This window comes from Astatotilapia calliptera, chromosome 7 (genome assembly GCF_900246225.1).
Source record: "Astatotilapia calliptera chromosome 7, fAstCal1.2, whole genome shotgun sequence".
Classification (NCBI taxonomy): domain Eukaryota; kingdom Metazoa; phylum Chordata; class Actinopteri; order Cichliformes; family Cichlidae; genus Astatotilapia; species Astatotilapia calliptera.
In genome coordinates, this window is record NC_039308.1 from 22005191 (window position 1) to 22022885 (window position 17695).

General features: G+C 39.8%; 1 protein-coding gene across 1 annotated transcript; it reads left to right on the forward strand.

Annotated features, from left to right (window-relative positions):
• Positions 1-1353: 1353 nt before the first annotated feature.
• On the forward strand, positions 1354-17297 carry rab14l (RAB14, member RAS oncogene family, like). The gene is made up of 8 exons (XM_026173790.1): positions 1354-1513; positions 7491-7549; positions 8670-8723; positions 9383-9560; positions 12022-12088; positions 15029-15116; positions 15332-15362; positions 15463-17297. Exons 2-8 carry the CDS (start codon positions 7498-7500, stop codon positions 15638-15640), a joined length of 648 nt encoding a protein of 215 aa, XP_026029575.1. The 5' UTR covers positions 1354-1513; positions 7491-7497; the 3' UTR covers positions 15641-17297.
• The last annotated feature ends 398 nt before the right edge of the window (positions 17298-17695 follow it).

A 17695-nucleotide genomic window follows, 5' to 3' on the forward strand; every position in this document is an offset into this window, starting at 1 on the left:
ACATTCACCCTGTCTTTGGACTGTGGGAGGAAGTCGACGTACCCAAAGAGAACCCACGGAAGCAAGGTGAGAACATGCAAACTCCTCACAAGGCCCAAGTCAGCTGCTGGATTCAAACGCAGGACCTTCTTGCTGTGATGCCACAGTGCCATCCACTGCACCATTGTGCTGATCAGAATAATCAGAGCAAAAATTAAAAGAGCAAAAAAGGAGGTAGAGCAGGTCATTTACTAATGGGAAGTTTGGTGGTTTGATCCCTCCAGTCTGCATGCCAAATATCCTTGGGCAAGAGACAAACCACAACTTGCTCTCTGATGCATCCATCAGAGTGTGAATGTGTCAGAATGTTAGACAGAAGCACTTACGCATAGCAAAAAAAGTGCTTGAATGAATGAGTGAATTAGGCATGTTGTATGACGTGCTTAAGAACCTGTCCATTTACCATACCCAGCGCAAACAACAAAACAGTTCACCTAGTATATTGACAACTGTCTTAAAAAAACTGAAGGATGCTCAGGTAGGAGAGTTATATGTTTACATATATTGTGATAATATATAATTATAGCACATGTTTTATTTGACACAAACTGTCATCTACAAAACAAAAAAAATCAGAGCAAAGATCACATGAAAGAAGAAAAACATGCATCTTGCTGAATTATTTTCTTATCCAATTTTTAATTTATTTTACTCTTCTATTTTTTGTGCATCTATCAAAATTATGTATTTTTAGAGCCCCTACTTATGGTACATTTTTGAGGCCAGTGTTATATGTCTAAATAGATAGATTTGGATAGGCTTGCAAACTCTGCTGTGAAAGGATGTGAAGGCCTGTGTTGTGCAGTTTTAGGGTTTTGGAGGCCATTCGCTGGTAACATTGCCAATTGTTATAAGGGTGAAGCACAGTGTCTGACATTTTATATTAACTTTACTATAAAATATATAGTAATCATATTGTAAGAATATATTTAAGCCACTGTTTCCAGTGAAAATCAAATGATTTCATGGTTGGGCTAAGTCCACAGTGTTTCAAGATCTTAGCGATGCCCCTCGATGGAGTTCTAGTATTGTTTTGTGTTGCTGTGTGCTGATGGTGCTGTTGTAACTCTTTTAACATCTGCTGACCAGATGCATTTGAGCGTACTCCACAAGCCTAAACCTCTCAGGTGGCAGATGAAGCTTGCTAAAATTTTGAACTTTCCCTCTTATAGTGGCTCATGATTTCACCAAAGTGATTATTTCATAGTGTGACATGACGATTGCTCCCTGTTAAGCAGTTTACGAGAGTAGTAACCTTTGCAAGAATACACCTGTGAAGGTGATTACCTTCGAGGAGGCAGTGCATAAGTTGCAAATCGCCGCATACGAGGCTCTTTGTCCCAGAAGCCCATTGTATAGAGCGGAGGAAACCCTGTGCCGTGAGCAGCCATCTTGGATAGACAGATCATACTTGAGCCAGGATAACCTGCATACCTCCTGTGAACAGCTCAAAGCGCAAAAGACTTAATATCTGGTAAGGACAGAAGAAGGGGGGTATTTGATTGCACTCATAGACGCCCGTGTAATGTGTAATAAATGTAGAGAAACTGATATTTAAACGAAGAAACCCTTGGAAGTGTTAAGCTTTCTTGTGTTTTCCAGGAGTCAGCTAGGTGGAAAGCTAACGATGGTAGCTAACAGATGACTAATGCAAGGTTGGGTTCTAAGTCCAATATTGTGAGGCATCACATATTAAACGGTTATGGAAAAAATGCTACTGTTTACGACAAAGGGCTTGGTTTTCTTGAAATAACAGGATAACGCGTTACGTGTTTGCCATTAGCTGACAAACTAGCCTGCTAAAACTGTCGCTAGCTTTCGTTAGTTTAGTGTATTGAGGCATTTTTCATGAAATTGGGCTCAGGCCAGGTTGCGTTTCTGAACCTGTTTTTACTCAATAATGCATTTAAATCAGCTGTTTGTGTGGCGATGAGGGCAGGTGGCTTATGTGCTTTGATTTATGGGATTTGTTGTTATCCGTCTCTGTCAGCTAGCAAGTGACTAGCTAACGCAAACTTGTTTGTCAAAACATCCAATTTAAGGCCGTATATTTATCTGAATTTGCCATCTAAATGTCTGTTCAAGTCAGTATCAGGTTTTATATCCATTTCCGCTTCGTAGCAGCACTCTTTTTTTCACGCATGGAATCTAATCTCAGAGATTTAGTCATAGCGACGCTGTCATTTTTGCCGGTTGTCAAGCTAACGTTAAGCTAGTCGCCGTCGGTAAGAAACAGGCATTTCGTTAGGGTTCCATATTGAAGGGTCAACCTCCGATATCCAAGTCGGGTTTGACGATGGATTTGACTGGCCCGTCTAATTCCTTGTTTTTGTGTAGGAATAACTGTAACAAAGCGATTTTTTTTCCTGTACTGCAATGCTAATCCCTTAGCCGGTAGTGTATTAGCTTCTTATTTGGGTGTCCTTTTTCCAAAGATCAGGCATACACGATTTAAAATAAATAAATAAAATTGGTCATTGAGTTAACGATGGTAACTTTTGTATGGTCGAAATTTGGATAGCTTTGCCTTCGTCGACATTTAAAGTGCTGCATCATTTCTGTTTCTGGTGTTAGTGCACTGTGTGTTAGTGGACATTATCTTAAATTATTACCGCGTTACTTAATATTTAGTTTTTTGTTTTACTGTAAGCATGTAAACACGTCACTCATTTTCGTATCGCGGTAGCGTCCTTCAAGAGTGTATATAATAGCTATGGGGTATCACGTTCTTTTTAGTCACGTGATTTGAGTGGTGGGTCTGAACATCACGGAGACAGTGTGACTATATGTGTCATGATTTCCTGAAATCACATCATCTCTTTGCCTCTATGAGGAATGTCTGTTGAGAGGAAGAAAGGCAGTGTCCCTGTTTCTCTAGAGAAAGCTTCAGGAAAGGAGAAGTGCTGAGGCTGCAGTCTGGTCACATGGTCTTGACTCGCCTTCTCCTTGACTGATACTCATGGGGTTTATTTCTATGCCATGTGTAGCGGTGGGAGGAAAAAAGGGTGTAAAATGAAGTCGAATGTCACAGCCAAGTCACATTTTACTTTTGCTCTTTCCGGGGATTGTGCAAAATCAACAGGCCATCACTTTGGAGCTAGAGAGACCACATGAGGGTCATGTGACAGCAGAGAGCCTAGAAAAAGAGTGTGTGAAACAATATGTTGGGAGTTAAAAGGATGGTAGTGAGGTGTGACAGCTTCAAGGTCTTATACTAAATCATGGTGTGGAGCATAAGTGCAATGTTATGTTTTGTCTTTACCCACATGAATCACACTGTAGGGATTAATGAAATGTAAACATACATTGTGTCTACTGTGTTTGTGATTTTTCACGATGATTTCAGACTTGATAATGCACCACAATGTAGAAATAATGTAGGTATCCACCAGTGATTACAGATTACGTTTTTGGTAATGTAGTAACATAATGTGTTATTGTACTAAATTCAGTAATCACTTTACAGTTACAGTTATATTGTTAATTTCATTACAAAGGTTCTTCACTTATGTGAATAGTGAGCGAATGAAAAGGTACTGTGTAATTTATTACTTCTAAGGAGCAACCCCAAGTCTGGTACCTGGATAGAATACGGGCATTTATAAATAGGAAGTTTATGCATACATTTTTTTTATATATATTATTTTTTTTGCTGTAGTTAGCTGCTTGTTGGTGGTGTGATTAAACACTAAAGCACAGGTCAAGTTGCAGAAGACTGTGCCAAATCTTTTCTTGGACCACCCACAGAAACACAGTCACAAAGGCACTGCTAGCGCTAAGAGTTGTTTACATCTCTTGAAAATATAACACTCAGGAACTTTTGCTCTTATTAATTAAGAAAAATACAACTACTACATTGTTAGTTGTCTAGTTTTAATTTGTCTTTGTACACCTATATTTCTGTCTTGTTTTCAGTTGTCACATTTCTAGTTTTTTTCCTCAGTCAAAGCTCGAGTCAATATGAGTATGTGTAAACATGAGGGTTTGTGACCCAACATTGTTTTTACTGTTATAAAAGCTAAAGTTTAATTGATATCTTTATCTGATTCAACCTCAGTTAAGTAGCCTGCAGCGTCTTATGTCTTTATTTCAACCATGTACTCAATTTTTTTAATTCTGTTTCTTGCACTTTTTTCTTCTTTTGCTGTCTGTATTTTTCCATTTATTTGCTTTTTCTATTTCCACTTTTTCTCTTGCTACATGCATTTCTAACGATTGAGTTTAAATTAAGCTGACCAATCAAATTTGGTCACCAATCTGCAGATGTAGAAGTACGTGCGTAAAACCAGCATTGTGTTGTGCTCGGGCACTGTGATTTCGGTTTCTAGGAACTGCTCTGACTGCAGTATAGTTTCCTTTGAACTTCATGTGAGAATGACACTGGTTTAAGGCAGATTATCTTTGCAAGTTACAGAGAAATCATTTGTCTGCTGAATGATTATTCTTTTGATTAAGTCTGAATTATTTACTACTCCTACAGCAGTCAATCGTGTACAGCAGCATCTCGATTTAATACTGTGCAGCAGTAATTAAGGTAACTATCACAAAATAATTTTCCTTCATAGAAATACGAGATCAGTATAGAATTCATTCCATCCATGTTTTGACAGATAACACGAAAGGTGAGAATGAGAATATCACTGCGCTGAGCCAGTTGTGTGGTTGGAACAGCCGCATCACGTTAGGTTCATGCAAATAGCATATGAGAAGTACACAACAGTACATTAGGTTTGTAAATGAGATGAGACAAAATGACAACACAAAATGTTCAAACTTGAGTAATAGCGTTATAGAACATAACAACCTGACAGACTTGGCCCAAGGCCCAAAAGATGAGGATATGATATAGGATAGGATGTATATTTGAGGGTCCAAAGAGTTCAGTGGTGTGGAGGTTGGCTATTTATTTTTGGCTTTTTAAAGTTTGACAAGAAAGAAAAGTAGCATACACTGGAAAATGTGTCAAAAACATGTTTTTACAAAGGCAAGTATCGTTTTGCCACGTGCACAGTTGACCATTTACCTGCACAGCACAAGACGACAGTCCCAGAACTTTCTCCTATACCACGCCTTACGACAAAATACAGAGTAACGCAGACATCACTGATGCAACAACCAACCTGTGTTGTAAAAGTCATGATGCCAGTAAGCACAGTTGAAATTTTCAGATGTAACCAACTGATTCAAGTAATTGACCCTTGTCACCAACTCCCTGGGCATAAACAGTTCTCGCTTTGCCAACCACACACAGAGCGTAGAGACACAGCTTGGTGACCACATCACATTTGTGGTCAAGTCGCACATCTGATCCATGTACGAGTCTTGCTGCCCCTCAGAGGCAGTACTATACTCTCGTGCCTTTTTTGTTTGTTTTAATATTATTCATAAACGCAGACACCCGTATAACATTCTACAGTGAATTTGTTGAAGTTTTGACAAAAAAAGTGTTTACATCTAAATTAATTAAAATTAAGCTTGAAAAACAGTGATTTCATTTATATTGGGGTTGATATCAATAATCATGAATATAATCTGGTGAAAAGAAAAAAAAAAAATAGCGTGGCAAGGTTGTTGGTTTTTTCTCTTTTCTTGCCTAGCCTTAGTGTTAAAGGAATTTTATACCAAAATTGATTGTTTAAAAAAAAATAATAATTACAGACTGACACCCTCATACCTTCTTACTACTTTACTTACTAGTAATTAAGATTTTAAAAATCACTGGTAAGCCAGCTGCTGGTATTTCTTTATTTTACCACAATATGGTGAGTAGTGTTGATAAGCGGTAATTACTGTTATCAGTATTTGGTATTTATAGATCCTAACAATGCCTATTAATGGACCTAGTTGTAATATAATTGTTGTAATTCTGGTTTGATTGTGAACACTGAAGCATCCGCAGTTGCTTCAGTGCTATGCCTCCCATGCAGCAGGTCTTTTGCGCTGTTGGAAATGAGCACTGTCAGCAGCAACTGTGGAATCAAACGACCACACCTTTAGTTCTCTGCATCATTTCTGCTAAGAGGTGTGTGCGTGTGTGATGTTGTCAGATTAATGGAAAGGAGTGAAAGTCTGAAAGAGCCTTCTCAGAAGTGAGATTGAGACAGGAAGGTAATGGGATTCCTTCTTGAAAGTCTTTCTAATAACTGAAAAGCTCTAACACTGTTAAAAAAAGATCCATCACCTCTCTGGTCTCACCCTTCAAAGGTTGTCGTAGATATGAGTACTCTGAAGTATATTTGTGATTTTCTGTAGTAAGGGTGTTGTAGACTGGCGCAGACCGTATTATTTATTTATTTATTTATTTATTTTTTAAATGTGACAGTACTTTTCTGCATTCATAATTCTGTCAATTTGGGCAAGATCACCAGCACCACTGGCTATAATGAAGCCTCAAACATGACCAGGCCTCGGCAGCAAGTGTCCAAAGAAAAACTTTAAAAGACCTTCAGAAAGCCTGCAGAACTACTGCTTAACACTACTTAAAAAAAATAAAAAAAAATAACACTGGAAACTTCCTTGAAAAGTTAATATAAAGGAAATGAGCAGTGGTACAAGACTTTTGCAAAGTATTTGAATCATATCACCTGCTAGTTTAATATCCCTCCATCTAGTAAAAAGTATTGTTGGATAGTTCATGCATGGAAATGTACCCTCTGGTTGCTTTATGTACAATTAAAGTATAGGGATTTTCATGTTATGTTTGTCCATTTGATAAACACAATTTATTCAAAGCATTATTTATAGCATTTATTATTTAAAGTATTTTGAATGAACCTAAACCAATTTAATGTAAATCACAGTTCTGGTAAATTTACTTTTATGCTTGGCGCCAAAATTGTGTTTGGCAGGTTTTTCCCTTCATATTAGAAACAAAAAACAACATTGAAAAAAAAATCCATGTTCAATTGCTGATGAGTTAAATTTATTTGTGTTCTTGAAGCTTTTGTGTAGTTAGTCCTTTTGGTCATGAATGTAATCAGCCTTCTCAGCTGTCTGAACCTTCACTTCAGGACTATGCTAATCCTGTAACTACTCGCTGGAATTTGTACAGCTTTTACTGGAGATCAGTAATCACACCTGTAACACAGTCATTAAACAGTAAGCGGCTCCATTACTGTTACTACAGGACTTGTTGTTTTATTTATATCCACACATCGTGTTGTTTTTGCATAAAGTGCAGAAGGTGTGAGAAAGAGCTGTCCATGCTTAATTGTCTTTGTCTTTTCTTATTCATTGCATCATGTGCAGTTTATTTATATGGAGTCAAAACCTTACCAGATTAGTAAACCTCTTGCTGATCTGAGTGGAAGATTAGTGGAAGTGTTCAGGGAAACTGACTGTAAAAGTCAAATGATTATAATCTACATGTATTGACCCCTCTTAAGGAAAAGTTGCTTTTCTCTGTTAAAGGTTTAAGTGGCTAAACTGTTCTTCTGTTTTTCCTCTTTCAGAGCCACAATGGCCACCGCACCGTACAACTACTCCTACATTTTCAAATACATCATTATCGGTAAGTGATCAGTACCAATTGCCAGCAGTTTGGAGGCTCTCTAGTGACTAATATTGATGGCACTTCTCACAAACTGCACATTTATTGTACTTCCATTACATGGTGGCTTTGAGTGGGTCCAGCGTATGTCATATTAGTCCATTTTTGAAGGTAACATAACTGAGTACTTCTAACAAGGGGGTGTTCTGGCATAGGGCTGTTCGATATAACGATATATATCGGATGACGATATAAAAACATCTATCGTTTCATTTTACGCTATCGTTTGTTTTGTGGTGTCGCAAAAGAAACTGTTTACGTCAATATTTTTCATCGTTTTGATGGTCACTGTAGTGGCTATATTAATTTCTTAAAGTTCTCTCTTTCTCTTGTATTTTATATAACCACACTACGGATGGACAAGCGCCTGTTTTTATGCGTTGTGGTTAGCAATAACGACGGTAACAGCATTGCGTGTCCGCTTGTTTATGTTCCACATACACCTTTCACAATAAAGCTCAAGATCCTGTTGAGACTTTTCAAAATAAACTGAATCACGTGAAAGAGCAGATTATTTACGGATGAGAAGTAAAAAAAGAGCCGTCAGGTGCTAAAAAATAAACCTTAGACGCAAACGTTAGAACAGGCTTACACGCTGTGTAATAAATACTCACAAAGAAAACGGCGGCTGTTACAACTTATGTCTAAAAATGTATAGTTTCATGCATCGGTTAAAACACTCAACTCCAGCTACATGACGCGCAGCTGGAAATTAAGAAGTATTTTTAGTAAGTTTTATATGACTTAGGTGTATGATATTGTTCACAGCAAATTTATTGGGGGTATTTTGAAGTGCAAAAGTACTTCAGACTTAATCAAAGCATAATATAGATGTACCATTAGTGAGAAAATGTTTTTCGACAATAAAAAACATTTATTGTCAAAATCTGCAGGACCACATACACTCAAGTGCATCTATCCCCGTCTGTCTCTCTCATTAAGTCCACATGAAATTTTAAGTGTAGTTGCTGACTGTCACTGAGGGTCTGCTGCATCATGCATGGGGGCAACACTTCAGGCTTGAATAGAGAACTGTTGTTCTTCTGTTATTTCCTTGGTTGACCTGAGTTTCTCTCCACAGGGGACATGGGGGTAGGGAAGTCATGTTTGCTTCACCAGTTCACAGAAAAGAAATGTAAGTGCTGCCCTGCTTTTTTTTTTTTTTTTCTTCTTTTGACTCCTTTTCATCTCTGCGTGTGCCCCAGTGCATGTGAGATTTGCCAGGTTTAACTGGAGTGGCTAAATCTCTTTGGATTTCTTTTATACACCAGCGGAAGTCAGCAGCATAGATGTGGAGTGTGAGCTCAACAGTGAGAGTCTCTTCTTCTGTGTATGAGCCAGCTGCAGCCTCCCATTACCATTCAGCTCAGTTGTTTAGTGCTACTATTAACAAGCCAGATGCTGTGTTACTCATTCACTTGTCCACAATCGCATCCTGCCTGCACCCATACACCAGTGCACACATGCATACACACACTGGAGTGATGTAGAAGAGGGTTTCAGTGGCAGTTTCAAACAAATTGATACATCAAGAGTGTTTGCAGTTTAGACAAAGTGATGACTTTAAAGACTGCGATTAATTATTGATGCAACTGCTGCTGCCGTACAGTAGGAACAAGTTGGCTATGTGTGACCTATACATATTGAATAATGTTTGTTACTACGTAATTTTAAGTTCAAACTAGGCACGTGTTTTGTTAAAGTTCACAAAACGGATGACAGAAGAAAGACTTGAAATACAAAAACATTAGTAAGGGCAACAGTAGAATTCATTGACATACTTATTCTCCCCAGTCATGGCTGACTGCCCTCATACTATTGGCGTGGAGTTTGGTACGAGGATAATCGAAGTAAGTGGGCAGAAGATCAAGCTCCAGATCTGGGACACAGCAGGACAAGAGCGCTTCAGGGCCGTCACCCGCTCCTACTACCGCGGGGCCGCAGGGGCGCTTATGGTCTACGACATCACCAGGTAGAGCGTGCTTGTTATGTATTGATGCAGTCATGGTCACCGCTTAACACAGAAACTGACAGTGTACACTAGAGCTGCACGATTAATCATTAGAAAATCGCGATCTCAATTCATACTTATGTGCGATCTCATTTCCAAATGACAACGATTTAAAAAACAAAAAAAAAAACAAGAGACGACGACGATTGTACCGCATTTTGATCCGGGACGTAATCTGCATGAAAACAAGTGCTCACTCTTCCTGCTCAACAAATGACAAGAGCGGAGCCTTATACCACGTAATACAGGAGCTGGCTGCTAAAATTGGCAGGGAAAAAACAACGGAGAGCACGTCAGGGATGACAAGAAAGTGACAGGAGAAAATCCGTCCCGGTCAACCACCCAAACATCAACAACGGGATCCTTATACAGCGCTTCCCTATACACGTCGAACTCCCGCAGGCACAAAGAAATTACGGAGGCTATCACTTATCACCTGACCAAAGATATGGCTCCCATCAACACTGTGCAAAACGAGGGATTTAGGAAAATCATCAACACCCTAAACAAACGCTACACAGTGCCATCCCGCAACTATTTTTCTATTGTTGCACTACCTGCTCTATACACGCAGCGTCGAGCAACGGTGGAGACGGAATTTCAAGCAGTACATTTTGCGGCAACAACAAAATGTGAGACATTTGTTGTTTTTATGTTTATTGTTTTTATGTTTAGTCTCAACTGTTACGAAGTTGATGTGCAGTTAATAAGCGCAATAAATATTTATACTGGAAAAGAAAAGCGTGAGAGAATCGTGATCTCAATTCTAAGCAAAAAAAATCGTGATTCTCATTTTATGCAAAATCGTGCAGCCCTAGTGTACACAATAGCCATATAGTGCATTGTGCAGAAAGAGGAAGTTAAAGGAAAGCATGAACATTTGATAACCGCACCGTTCAGCCCAGCACACCTACTCCTGAACAAATACAAATAGTTTGTGTTACTGCATGCGACTGACCTTCTTACCCAAACTGTTAGATGGTATCAGTGGTATGCCAAGCAAACACAGCTGAACATGTGGAATGTCTGTCCAAACTGCAACCACCTCCAGTATGGCCTCTAGGGCTAAATGAGTGCCAACGCAGTGTTTTCTTTGTCATCTATGGTTTCTGTGACTATACACCTAACTATAACCATATCCTTTAATGAAAAGATGTGGCTTTCATTTGCATTCTTCTGTTTTTATGTATACATTTGTTATTAACATGGGCCACACCAGTGTAGACAGTAGGTTGTGTTGGATAAGTAACATTCAAATTATTTCTTTTAACCTCCAGAGACCCTGTGTGTTCATAGGGACTCATTATATTTGAGCTTTCCTGCACTTTCCCCTTTTTTCTGCTCAGTACTTTAAGCACTGTTCAGTTCACTGTGTTATGCTGTTGAATAAACTCATTGTCCCTACATGGGGTGGCTCTAGCTCAGGAGGTAGAGCAGGTCATCTGCTAATCTGAAGATTGGTGGTTTGATCACTGCTGCAAGGCAAATATCCTTTGGTGTGCAATATCCAGGTTAGATGGATGCATTCATTATTACATGAATAGGTGTAAATGGGTGAATTAGGAGCGTTGTATAATGTGCTCTGAGTGCTCAGTCAAAAACTGCTATATCAGAACCAGTCCATTTACCATATGAAGACATGTTTTTCTTTGTAATTACTCTGTAACAAAGTGATCACTTCCCTTTTGAAGGCAAAGTTTAGTTTATATACTTATCAGTCCAACTAATCACAGCCAAAAAGAGTTACTTTGACTGAGTTACCCTGAGCTGCTCACTTATTTCCCAAAGGCTCACCACTAGTGGATGGATTCACATATTTGATTTGGCACAGATATCTAAATTTACGCCGGATGCCCTTTCTGATGCAACCCACCTATTTATCCACATGGAGTAGCTTGTCACCGCTGGGCTACATTTGTGCCCAAATCTTTTGCATGCAAGACAAATGTGTTAACCACTATCTAGGAGAAATTAAAAATGTACCAGGAACAAGAGCTCGGGTCTCTGGAGGTCAAGAAACCAATGCAGAATTGTCTGTCTCGTAACCTGCCTGAAATCTTGTGAGCAGACTTCAGAGCGTCTGAATTTGTTAACTTGATGGCTCAAAATAAAATTTTGAGGACTGGTTCATTTATTGGAAAATGGAAATGAGGCTGTAACTTGGATAATGTGGCATTGGAGTTGGTAGCTGCATCGTCAGGCACAGGAAGCTGTTGATATAAATAAAGTTTATACTTATGATCTGGAGAAAGCAGTATCACTTCCAGATGTATCCATAACTCCCAGATGATTTCCTCCATGGTTATTGTTGCCTGTATTATATGGCAGCTGCTGCCTCTTTTCAAATCCATCCTCAGAGATGGCAGGATGTTATGTCTTTGCTTGTCGTCATAGTAACCTCTGTCCCTCTGATGTCAAACAGGAGAAGCACGTACAACCATCTCAGCAGCTGGCTGACTGATGCCAGAAACCTCACCAACCCCAATACTGTGAGTACACGCACTGAAATTAATGATTGTCTTAAGCTGCACACGTGTCTCCACAGCCTCGTCTCTGCACTCTCTTTCTGCATTGATTTCTCTTCTTTTAATTGCTTTAAGTTGTCGCTATGCTGTTTATCCCTTTGTCACCCCCCTGTTAGTCTTTTTGGAGCCACTCAGCCCCGTCCATTTCTTAAATAGGTTTTTCTTGGTAAATATGATTAGCTCTAAACCTTCCTGCTCTCACTCTCAGAGGTCTGTGTTCCATCAGGGAAGTGTGTTTGTGCAACATGACACTTCCTGTTCACATTTTAGATGGCAGAAAGCAAAAAGGGATGTTTCTGTATATCCAGTCACAACTATACACAGGCTTTGTATGGAGCTGTGTTGTCATTAAAATGAGCAGTGGATGAGTACAAGTAAACTTTACTAAGCTAATATGAACAGTATTAAGTTTTTGGTTTCTTTCTGGCACAGTCCACTTTAACAGAATCTGAACACTTTGAAGTTGTTAAATCTGGGACTTTTACTATGAAGTGAATCCATCAAGCTACACCAATATTATTAATCCTGCTAAACATTTACACAAAGGTGGTTATCAACTTAAAGTCAACATAGACTTTTACCTAGTTTAGTTGTGAACACAAACATAGAGGCAATGTTGGCAGCATGTGATCAGTCACAAACACAGAGGTTTACTGGTATCATAGCTGAATTATTTTACTAACAGAGAGCAAACTGTAATGTTAGATAAATCTGAAGAAGTTAAACACATGATGCTCAATGTTCTGAGCAGAGCTTCTGCAGCCAGTGTGTGAAAGAATACAGTATGAATAGGAGTATTAAAGTGCCATACAGCACTGCAGTTAGTGACAGTGTGCTACATAACTTATTTAAAGCCAGCATGGAAATTGCCCCCCAAAATGTTTTAGTTACATACGTTTGAGTAATCCCCCATCTTTAACTCATCGGAACATCTGACAGTATTTATAATTAAATTCAGTGTGACTAGGCTCTTTTAGAGCCAGTGTGAAAGAAGATGGCAAGTAAAGAAGAAATAAAATCCTATAAATCAATAATAATTATTATTCATAATTAATTTTATATGCAATCAACAAGTTGAAGGGTTAGGGGTGATATTGCTATACTAATACATGTTTAAAAAAAAAAAAAAATTAAGAGTTTCTTGCATGTGTAACATTGCTTGCAGCCATCCATTTTTTATTATTTTTTTATTTAGATGCTTGTCACAAAGAGACAAAATCTTTAGACGGTCCCTAAGAAAAAAACAACCCAAAAACTCACTTTCTTACAAAGATCCACCGGATCTTCTAGGAATTATAATGTATTTTTTTTTTTCAGAGGACTGATTGGTGAGCAGGTGCTGATTTCTGTACAAGTTGATCTCTTATCTAATATAAACTTCAGCATAAGTTACCATGGTGATGTATCCTGGGAAGTGACCCCACTTCTAAACACTAAAAAGACTGGAGATAAACCTGAGGCCTTTACTATGAAACAGAATGTGCCTCAGGTTGAGGGAAAGAAATCAAATAATTTGTTTTCATGTCCCTAAACAGTATATACAGCTATCCTTAATATATTTATAACAGATTAGAATAATTTTGATCAGTCTAATAGGTTAAATGTGTTTCATCTGAGCTGTAAAGATGAGGATTCTTCTAAACTTGTGTTAATGTTGTGAAACGGGCAGATCTGACTCCACTGACAGGTGGTTTCTGATCTTGTTTGCATGCATACCAGAGAGGAGAGCGTCAAATCACAAATGAGTGTTCAGTGCACATAGCACTGTGGGCAGTGATGACTGTACATCTTCCAAAAGCAAAAGCCAAAACTACGCTGAGCTGTGAAATAGAACTGCTGTTTGCCAATTTTAAATACTTTAGCACAAAGTGGTGGCACTGTTGGTGTTGTCACAGCATCTGCCCCAACTCCCAACATCTGCCTGCCTTGGTTTTAGACGATATAATTGACGCGAGACAAAATACTTTACAACTCCACAACTTTATTAGTGCAAAAAAAACCCCATCAATGTATTTTCACTTAAAGTTATACACACACAGTACGGTAATATTATGTTGAAGCACCGTACGTATCACTCGGCGAGGCTCCTGCCTACGATAGCCTTAATGCTCCGACAATCCATCAAGCGGTGCGGCTTAGTAGCTTACGAAAGTCGTACTAAAACATTTTTTGACAGATTGTTGAGCGCCGTGTACATAAAATTGGTTCGAGGTCAGTAAGCACAACCAGAATTCATACATAAGGTGCACCGGATTATAAGGGGCACTGCCGATTTTTCAGAAAATCAAAGGATTGGTTTTAAGTGTGCCTTGTTTTCCGAAAAACACGGTAATAACGACGGCCCGCTAGCATGCTCCACCAAAAATTGTGCTTTGGTGTGTATCTGATGGACGAAACCCAAACTAGTTCATAACCACTGAAGTTGCAGCATTTTTAAAAACCAATTGTGGTTCAGCTGTTTCATTCAACGATCCGCTTTTCCCTCCCACGTGTGTATGAAAACAAAGGCACTGCGCATGCGCATTTTAGCCATATTCTATCGCGATATTTCATTTTCTTATCATTGCCTAATATTGCCGGTATTAGCCCTAGTGCTGAACAATTCTGCAGTAAAAGCAAAAGAAATTGGCATGTAAAAGGTGGTGTACAGCAGTTTTGGTTTAGTCATTTTGTCACTCTTTTAGAAAGAAGTTCAGTAAATCTCTAATTACATCGCAGTTGCTAAGGATCCTGTTGAGCACACGTTCTCTCAATCAATATCTTAAAATTAGCTCAGCAACGTAGTGGAGTCTTCCTGGATTGCCCTTGGCTTTATTATCTCTCAAAGGATTAGACAGCAAATTTCTCCCAGACAAAGTGTCCAGGGGATCGTCTCACACTCTCTTCCCTTGTGTTTATCATTAGGTGATCATTCTCATAGGAAATAAAGCCGACTTGGAGGCCCAGAGGGATGTTACGTATGAGGAAGCGAAGCAGTTTGCTGAGGAGAACGGTGAGCGAGACGTCAACCGGTGCATGCTGGGAGGTTAAGGTGGAAAAAGCCAAGATTAACATCTTTCAGTTTACTTTGGTGGGACAGTAAATTCTAGGAGAAATGGAGCAATATTAATTAAAAGAGGGGGTGAATGATGACTTGGTATTTGAGGTATGCACACTTGGCGCTGTGTTTTAGTGACTCAGTCATTGTGTCTGTTTTATGTTGAACAGGTTTGTTGTTCTTGGAAGCCAGCGCAAAAACGTAAGTCTGCACAACTTCAGCTTTCCAGTTCCTGCAGAACAAGATCCGATCAGCCGTCTTCTGTGTAGCTCACATTTGTGTGTATGCCCTGTCTGTTCAGAGGTGAAAACGTTGAGGACGCCTTCCTGGAAGCTGCTAAGAAGATCTACCAGAATATCCAAGATGGCAGCCTGGACCTGAATGCTGCCGAGTCGGGGGTTCAGCATAAGCCCTCGGCCCCTCAGGGCGGCCGGATAACAAACGAACCACAGCCCCAGAGGGAAGGCTGCGGCTGCTAATGACCAAGCAAAAAGCCCCTTTGCCCCATTTCTCCCACTGTCTGTCTGTCCCACCCCCCACCCCCATTCCTGTCCTGCCAATCCCCTCCATTCCATCCACCACCTCCGTGCATTCACACCCCATCCCACTGCACCAGGTGCTGCGTGAGAGCAGGGCTGCGGAGGGAAGGAACAGAGGGGGGTGAATATCGACTTGGGCCAGGCTGAGCTGGGCTTTGTGGACTACATCTCCCCCTTCTCCTCCTCCTCTTCCTCCTCCTCTTTAATCTCGATCAGTGTATTGTCATCCGATAACTCTTCTTCTTCCACCCCCCCACAAACCTCTCACACCATTCAGCCTAGTTCCCTCCATCATAGTATCATAGAATCCACCACACATTACACAGGTCACTGACACTTTAGATAGATGTAATGTTCATATGATAATGATAAAGCAAGACTGTTTTTTTTATGTTGGATTTTATAGCTATATGCGAAATGTAAACACTGCGTTAAGTTTCATCCACCACCAATCAGTTGGAACTAAATTATATTCCCAGAGTCCGCCTCCCCTGCATGGGTTACATTTCCTGTATTTTATCAGCACACGCAAATGTGATATCTCACTCGTGCTTATTTGCTTGGGAGCAGAATGCAATGGTGATGAAGTCATGTATCAAGCAGCCACACGGGTAGACGCTCTTAAGCACGTGTCCAGGAATGTGTAGTTGAGGGAGCTTTTTCCAGCGGTCTCGATTCAAACCTGCCTGTGTCTTTTAAATTCTGCTTTCTCTGCTTTGGCACAGTCCTTTGCCAGATGTGGCAATGCTGATATTCTCAGAAAGAAGGAGGGGGGGGGGGGTCTAGAAAACTAGGAATTACCCAGAAATTCTTTGTGGATTATTCCCCGGGCCTCTCCACTGAGTTATTACATGGAATATTGGGTGTTTTCCAGCTTGTCTGTGTTTGTATAGACTGAGCTAAAATGACACTTTAACAACAACAGCCACCCTGTGACTTTTTTGTTTGTTTTTGTCACACAAAGATTTTTTTTATTTTGCACCAGCTCTTCTTCTTTATCTCCCATTTCACACCCAAACTCTCCCTCACGTCACGTATAACAAGATTGTCTTTACCAGCATTTTCTTTGTCATTGTTTGTTGCCTTATTATTAATGTTATTACTCTGGAATCTTTGTTTTGCTGCACTTGCTCTTCACACTGCTCTCTGAATTCAATTCGATTCAATAAATCAGCTCTTTTAGATTCATTGTCACATTTTACTGAAACAAATAACTGAAGTACTTGAGGTAGTCGGCACGGTCACAGTATCTTAAATGGCCAAGTATTAGGAGCAAAGTCCCGACTGTTTAAGTGGAAAAATATACTCGTCCCTCCTGTATAATCAACAAAGCCGCACTAAAGAGCCCATTTCTTCTGCCTCCTATAAAGCGACACCAAGCAGTGTGCCCCCCGAAACATGACAAAAGAAAAGAAATCTGTCTCCTTTTTCAAGTACGAATATTTGTACCATAGTGTTTCCCCGATTGGACAGCTGTATATATTGCTTCTTAACTACTGGTGATGACCTCGCTACTGTACTTTGAATTTAGAAATTTATTTGGTCGCTCTGCCAATTTCTGTACAGTTGGTGTGCTAGTGGGTTGCCTGTAATTCATGCTTGGGAAAAATTCTGTAACATAGTTTCTATTAATAAATGTATGTAAAGGACAGATAACTAGACACCCTCCCCCATCACCCCGTCTGCACACTACTGAACCTGCCGAGTGGTTGAGGGGTGAGGAAGCGGATTGAGATGATGCGCAAACTATTTGTCTGCCTTGATTCTTATATCTGTAACGGAGCGGAGAGTGGGGCACTCTGTTTATATTCTGTTTTCTTTTTCCACCCCTTCGTCGCTCCTCTGTATGGGAGGGGCTGCATCGCTGTCTTAACTCTTTTGGGGAGTGGGGGATTGCTTTGTTATCGTGGGAAGTGGGCCGGCCGGGTCTTCCTTTTATTTTATTTTTTTTTTCCTGTGTCCCCCACCTGTTCTGCAGTTTGAGTGACCACTTCC

Coding starts and splice junctions, on each gene's coding strand:
- rab14l (XM_026173790.1), top strand. CDS start 7,498: ATGGCCACCGCACCGTACAACTACTCCTACATTTTCAAATACATCATT. Junction 9,561..12,021: donor ATGGTCTACGACATCACCAG/GTAGAGCGTGCT, acceptor GATGTCAAACAG/GAGAAGCACGTACAACCATC. Junction 15,117..15,331: donor GCAGTTTGCTGAGGAGAACG/GTGAGCGAGACG, acceptor TATGTTGAACAG/GTTTGTTGTTCTTGGAAGCC.